The sequence below is a fragment of the Mustelus asterias genome, unplaced genomic scaffold (assembly GCF_964213995.1).
Source record: "Mustelus asterias unplaced genomic scaffold, sMusAst1.hap1.1 HAP1_SCAFFOLD_1024, whole genome shotgun sequence".
Lineage (NCBI taxonomy): Eukaryota > Metazoa > Chordata > Chondrichthyes > Carcharhiniformes > Triakidae > Mustelus > Mustelus asterias.
The window spans coordinates 127,501-135,000 of record NW_027590969.1 but is presented as its reverse complement, the minus strand read 5'-3'; the positions used below and the strand labels follow the sequence as shown (position 1 = coordinate 135,000).

General features: G+C 49.4%; 1 protein-coding gene across 1 annotated transcript in view; it reads right to left on the bottom strand.

The window, feature by feature from the left end:
• The window catches only part of LOC144487759 (scavenger receptor cysteine-rich type 1 protein M130-like), a gene marked incomplete at its 3' end in the record, with an annotated part of 13,818 nt that overhangs the window by 430 nt on the left and 5,888 nt on the right, over positions 1-7,500 (bottom strand). The window contains exon 2 of the mRNA XM_078205835.1: positions 6,276-6,590. Coding sequence (XP_078061961.1) covers positions 6,276-6,590 — 315 coding nt within the window. The remainder of the gene's footprint in view (positions 1-6,275; positions 6,591-7,500) is intronic.

Sequence of the window (7,500 nt, the reverse complement as noted above, 5' to 3'; positions counted from 1 at the left end):
GAAATGCTCCAAGCAGAGCCACTCATTGCTGGAAAGGCTATTAAATTATCATAGAATCCCTACAGTACAGAAGGGGGTCGTTCGGCCCATCGAGTCCATGGGGGCACGGTGGCACAGTGGGTTAGCACTGCTGCCTCACAGCGCCTGGGACCCGGGTTCAATTCCGGCCTCGGGTCATTGTCTGTGTGGAGTCTGCACATTCTCCCCGTGTCTGCGTGGGTTTCCTCCGGGTGCTCCGGTTTCCTCCCACAGTCCAAAGATGTGCGGGTTAGGTTGATTGGCCATGCTAAAAAATTGCCCCTTAGTGTCCTGGGATGCGTAGATTAGAGGGATTAGTGGGTAAATATGTAGGGATATGGGGGTAGGGCCTGGGTGGGATTGTGGTCGGTGCAGACTCGATGGGCCGAATGGCCTCTTTCTGTACTGTAGGGTTTCTATGATTTCTATGATTTCTATGATGGGCCATGCTAAAATTGACACTAGAGTCAGGGGGACTAGCAGGGTAAGTGTGTGGGGTTACGGGAATAGGGCCTGGGTGGGATTGTGGGCGGTGCAGACTCGATGGGCTGAATGGCCTCCTTCCGCACTGTAGGGATTCTATGATGATTCTATGAGTCTGCAGCGACCACAATCTCGACCACCGACCACCTATTCCCTGTACATTTACTCTGCAAACCCCCCCCCCCGACAAAAGGGTCAATTTAGCACAGCCAATCAACCTAACCTGCACATCTTTGGACTGTGGGAGGAAACCGGAGCACCCGGAGGAAACCCACGCAGACACGGGGAGAATGTGCAAACTCCACACGGATAGTGACCCGAGCCGGGAATCGAACCCGGGACCCTGGAGCTGTGAGGCAGCAGTGCTAACCACTGTGCCACCGGGCTGCCCTATATTCAACATCACCCCGAGGACCAGTTGTCTGAATTGTGTTGGCAACGGCTATCACAGAATTGTTACGACACAGGAGGTGGCCACTCGGCACACTTCATCTGCACCGGCACTCCAAACAACCATCATGACTTTAGTGCCATTCTCCAATTCATATTGGAGGTTCAGTTGGCTCGATTGAGGGTTACAAGTTAGCAAGGAATGAGCTGAAAAAGGGGCTTAGGAGAGCTAGGAGGGGACATGAGAAGTCCTTGGCGGGTCGGATCAAGGAAAACCCCAAGGCTTTTTACTCTTATGTGAGGAATAAAAGAATGACCAGGGTGAGGTTAGGGCCGGTCAAGGACAGTAGTGGGAACTTGTGTATGGAGTCAGTAGAGATAGGAGAGGTGATGAATGAATACTTTTCTTCAGTGTTCACCAAGGAGAGGGGCCATGTTTTTGAGGAAGAGAAGGTGTTACAGGCTAATAGGCTGGAGGAAATAGATGTTCGGGGGGAGGATGTCCTGGCAGTTTTGAATAAACTGAAGGTCGATAAGTCCCCTGGGCCTGATGAAATATATCCGAGGATTCTTTGGGAGGCAAGGGATGAGATTGCAGAGCCTTTGGCTTTGATCTTTGGGTCCTCGCTGTCCACGGGGATAGTGCCAGAGGACTGGAGAATGGCGAATGTTGTTCCTCTGTTTAAGAAAGGGAATAGAAATGACCCTGGTAATTATAGACCGGTTAGTCTTACTTCGGTGGTTGGTAAGTTGATGGAAAAGGTCCTCAGGGATGGGATTTACGACCATTTAAAAAGATGCAGCTTAATCCGGGATAGTCAGCACGGATTCATGAAGGGCAAGTCGTGCCTCACAAATTTGATAGAATTTTTTGAGGAGGTAACTAAGTGTGTTGATGAAGGTAGGGCAGTTGATGTCATATACATGGATTTTAGTAAGGCGTTTGATAAGGTCCCCCATGGTCGGCTTATGATGAAAGTGAGGAGGTGAGGGATAGAGGGAAAGTTGGCCGATGGGATAGGTAACTGGCTGTCTGATCGAAGACAGAGGGTGGTGGTGGATGGAAAATTTTCGGATTGGAGGCAGGTTGCTAGCGGAGTGCCACAGGGATCAGTGCTTGATCCTCTGCTCTTTGTGATTTTTATTAATGATTTAGAGGAGGAGGCTGAAGGGTGGATCAGTAAATTTGCTGATGACACCAAGATTGGTGGAGTAGTGGATAAGGTGGAGGGCTGTTGTAGGCTGCAAAGAGACATAGATAGGATGCAAAGCTGGGCTGAAAAATGGCAAATGGAGTTTAACCCTGATAAATGTGAGGTGATTCATTTTGGTAGGACTAATTTAAATGTGGATGACAGGGTCAAAGGTAGGGTTCTGAAGACTGTGGAGGAACAGAGAGATCTTGGGGTCCATATCCACAGATCTCTAAAGGTTGCCACTCAAGTGGATAGAGTTGTGAAGAAGGCCTATAGTGTGTTAGCTTTTATTAACAGGGGGTTGGAGTTTAAGAGCCGTGGGGTTATGCTGCAACTGTACAGGACCTTGGTGAGACCACATTTGGAATATTGTGTGCAGTTCTGGTCACCTCACTATAAGAAGGATGTGGAAGCGCTGGAAAGAGTGCAGAGGAGATTTACCAGGATGCTGCCTGGTTTGGAGGGTTGGTCTTATGAGGAAAGGTTGAGGGAGCTCGGGCTGTTCTCTCTGGAGCGGAGGAGGCTGAGGGGAGACTTAATAGAGGTTTATAAAATGATGAAGGGGATAGATAGAGTGAATGTTCAAAGACTATTTCCTCAGGTGGATGGAGCTATTACAAGGGGGCATAACTATAGGGTTCGTGGTGGGAGATACAGGAAGAATATCAGAGGTAGGTTCGTTACGCAGAGAGTGGTTGGGGTGTGGAATGGACTGCCTGCAGTGATAGTGGAGTCAGACACTTTAGGAACATTTAAGCGGTTATTGGATAGGCACATGGAGCACACCAGGATGATAGGGAGTGGGATAGCTTGATCTTGGTTTCAGATAAAGCTCGGCACAACATGGTGGGCCGAAGGGCCTGTTCTGTGCTGTACTGTTCTATATTCTATGTTCTATGTTCTGTGTTCTGTGTTCTATGTTCTGTGTTCTATGTTCTGTGTTCTGTGTTCTATGTTCTGTGTTCTGTTTTCTATGTTCTGTGTTCTATGTTCTGTGTTCTATGTTCTGTGTTCTATGTTCTGTGTTCTATGTTCTGTGTTCTATGTTCTGTGTTCTATGTTCTGTGTTCTATGTTCTGTGTTCTATGTTCTGTGTTCTATGTTCTGTGTTCTATGTTCTGTGTTCTATGTTCTATGTTCTGTGTTCTATGTTCTGTGTTCTATGTTCTGTGTTCTATGTTCTGTGTTCTATGTTCTATGTTCTGTGTTCTATGTTCTGTGTTCTATGTTCTGTGTTCTATGTTCGAAATGTCGTGGCGGCGGAGTGTTCCACACATTGATGTAAGTCAGCCCCCCAGTTTCATAGAAAGAAGCCAATCAGCCTCTCTGCCCACCCCCCTTCGCCCATCTCCACCCACCCCAATGCCAAATCCCTGCGCTGATCCTGTCACGTGGTAAAAGGGTTAATAATCACACAAGTTTAAAGATCAGATAAGCTGCCACAAGAGAAACCAGGTCGACACAGGGAAGCATCAGGGCCCTTCGTCTGGGAGAATTCATTCAATCAGACAACTGGACATGGGAAGAGGGAGTGATATCCACAAACACACACACAAACCTGTACATCAATGATAACTTTTAACAATAATGAATGAGGTGACCAACATGATCAAGTCTTCACGCTGATTGAATCTTATAATTAAGCAAGCGCGCAATGGTAGAGATGGTGTTTCACATTTGTATCTTATGCATGATGTAACCTTAATCAATAGTTGTGAGTAGATAGAGTTAACTCCTATACATGAATTGGTATATGTTAATTACTTGTAATTGAATCTGAAACTATGTCTGCATGTGTATTCCTTGTTTCTGTTCTCTGGCTGGCCTTGATGAACTCCAGAGTCCGATAGCTACATAGGAACATAAGAAATAGGAGCAGGAGTAGGCCATCTAGCCCCTCGAGCCTGCCCCGCCATTCAATAAGATCATGGCTGATCTGACGTGGATCAGTACCACTTACCCGCCTGCTCCCCATAACCCTTAATTCCCTTACCGATCAGGAATCCATCCATCCGCGCTTTAAACATATTCAGCGAGGTAGCCTCCACCACCTCAGTGGGCAGAGAATTCCAGAGATTCACCACCCTCTGGGAGAAGAAGTTCCTCCTCAACTCTGTCTTAAACCGACCCCCCTTTATTTTGAGGCTGTGTCCTCTAGTTTTAACTTCCTTACTAAGTGGAAAGAATCTCTCCGCCTCCACCCTATCCAGCCCCCGCATTATCTTATAAGTCTCCATAAGATCCCCCCTCATCCTTCTAAACTCCAACGAGTACAAACCCAATCTCCTCAGCCTCTCCTCATAATCCAAACCCCTCATCTCCGGTATCAACCTGGTGAACCTTCTCTGCACTCCCTCCAATGCCAATATATCCTTCCTCATATAAGGGGACCAATACTGCACACAGTATTCCAGCTGCGGCCTCACCAATGCCCTGTACAGGTGCATCAAGACATCCCTGCTTTTATATTCTATCCCCCTCGCAATATAGGCCAACATCCCATTTGCCTTCTTGATCACCTGTTGTACCTGCAGACTGGGCTTTTGCGTCTCATGCACAAGGACCCCCAGGTCCCTTTGCACGGTAGCATGTTTTAATTTGTTTCCATTGAGATAGTAATCCCATTTGTTATTATTTCCTCCAAAGTGTATAACCTCGCATTTATCAACGTTATACTCCATTTGCCATATCCTCGCCCACTCACTCAGCCTGTCCAAATCTCTCTGCAGATCTTCTCCGTCCTCCACACGATTCACTTTTCCACTTATCTTTGTGTCGTCTGCAAACTTCGTTACCCTACACTCCGTCCCCTCCTCCAAATCATCTATATAAATGGTAAACAGTTGCGGCCCGAGTACCGATCCCTGCGGCACGCCACTAGTTACCTTCCTCCAACCGGAAAAACACCCATTTATTCCGACTCTTTGCTTCCTGTCGGATAGCCAGTCCCCAATCCACTTTAACACACTACCCCCAACTCCGTGTGCCCTAATCTTCTTCAGCAGCCTTTTATGGGGCACCTTATCAAACGCCTTTTGGAAATCCAAAAACACCGCATCCACCGGTTCTCCTCCATCAACCGCCCTAGTCACATCTTCATAAAAATCCAACATGTTCGTCAAGCACGACTTTCCCCTCATGAATCCATGCTGCGTCTGATTGATCGAACCATTTCTATCCAGATGCCCTGCTATCTCCTCTTTAATAATGGATTCCAGCATTTTCCCTACTACAGACGTTAAGCTGACCGGCCTATAGTTACCCGCCTTTTGTCTCCTTCCTTTTTTAAACAGCGGCGTAACATTAGCCGTTTTCCAATCAACCGGCACTACCCCAGAATGCAACGAGTTTTGATAAATAATCACTAACGCATCCACTATTACCTCTGACATTTCTTTCAATACCCTGGGATGCATTCCATCCGGACCCGGGGACTTGTCCACCTTCAGTCCCATTAGTCTACCCAGCACTGCCTCTCTGGTAACATTAATTGTATTAAGTATTTCTCCTGCTGCCAACCCTCTATCGTTAATATTTGGCAAACTATTTGTGTCCTCCACCGTGAAGACCGACACAAAAAACTTATTTAAAGACTCAGCCATATCCTCATTTCCCACTATTAACTCCCCCCTCTCGTCCTCCAAGGGTCCAACATTCACTCTAGCCACTCTATTCCTTTTTATATATTTATAAAAACTTTTACTATCATTTTTTATATTAATTGCTAGCCTAGCTTCATAGTCTATCCTTCCTTTCTTTATCGCTTTTTTAGTCTCTCTTTGTTGTTTCTTAAATTTTTCCCAATCACTTGTTTCTCCACTATTTTTGGCCACTCTGTACGCAGCTGTTTTTATTTTAATACTCTCCTTTATTTCCTTCGTTATCCACGGCTGGTTCTCCCTTTTCTTACAATCCTTGTTTTTTGCTGGAATATATTTTTGCTGAGAACTGAAAACGGAATAAACTTCCATTGTGAAACACTCTGTGACTTTCTCTGGTTACTTGAAGGCAACAAAATGGTAAATACACAAACAGGCAGAACGGAGAAGGCCATCAACAACAGCAACAGGAGAAGGCTCACTCAGCCCCTCGTCCCCTGCCTCCCCCCCCCCCCACCCCCCGCGCCTCCTAGTCCCTCCACAACCAATACAGACAACCATCAGAGTGAAAACTGTAAAGCCAGCTGACCTGAGCAAGTGACTTGCACGATCTGGACATCCGCGCAGTCGCTGCCATTTGTCTGGTTCATCCGACACTCAGCGCGGGTCGGCACTGGCTCAGTGCACACCACCTCGATCGACCCATTGAGAACATCCTCCACTGTTGCGGTGATGCTGACGTTCCCCAGGATGGCCGCCCCGCACTGCAGTTGCCGGCAGACCATGCCAGACCTTGCTGGATCCCAATTTGAGGCACACACGGCCAACCAGGATGAGTTCTGAAACACCTCGAGCTTCCCTGAACACGAGTCCGCACCACCCTTGAGTGAGGGGGGGACGCCACCTGGGAGAGGAAACAGAACAGTGCTGATTGGAGACACAGCATCACACCCACCCCTCCCCCTCCCAACCATCCCCATCACCACCCCCCCCCCCCCCCCACCAAACCCTCCCCCACCAGCCCCATCCCGTCCCCCATTCAAACACATCCTCTCCACCACTCCCATCCCCCACCACTCTCCCCCACCATCTCCCACTCCCCCAGCACACCCAACAATCCCATCCCCACTACTCCCGCCCCAACCCTGCCCCCACCAACCCAGCCACTACTCCCCCACCAGCCCCGCACAATGGCTTTCCCCGCAGCCCTCAGCCTTACAGGCCTCAGGCTGACAGGCCTCAGGCTTAAAGGCCTCAGGCTTAAAGGCCTCAGGTCGGCGAGGCAGGACAATTCCGGCAACTCTCACTCACACTGCCCGCCCCCCTCTCTCACACACACCCCCCCGTCTCTCACACACACCCCCCCCCCTCTCTCACACACACCCCCCCCCTCTCTCACACACACCCCCCCTCACTCACACCCTCCCCCTCTCTCACACACACCCCCCCTCACTCACACACACCCCCCCCTCTCTCACACATCCCCCCCTCTCACACACATCCCCCCCTCTCACACACACCCCCCCCTCACTCACACATCCCCCCCCTCTCTCACACACACCCCCCCCTCTCACACACACCCCCCCTCTCACACACATCCCCCCTCACTCACACACACCCCCCCCTCACTCACACATCCCCCCCTCTCACACACACCCCCCCTCTCACACACATCCCCCCTCACTCACACACCCCCCCCCTCACTCACACATCCCCCCCTCACTCACACACCCCCCCTCACTCACACATCCCCCCCTCACTCACACACACCCCCCCCTCACTCACACATCCCCCTCTCTCACACACACCCCCCT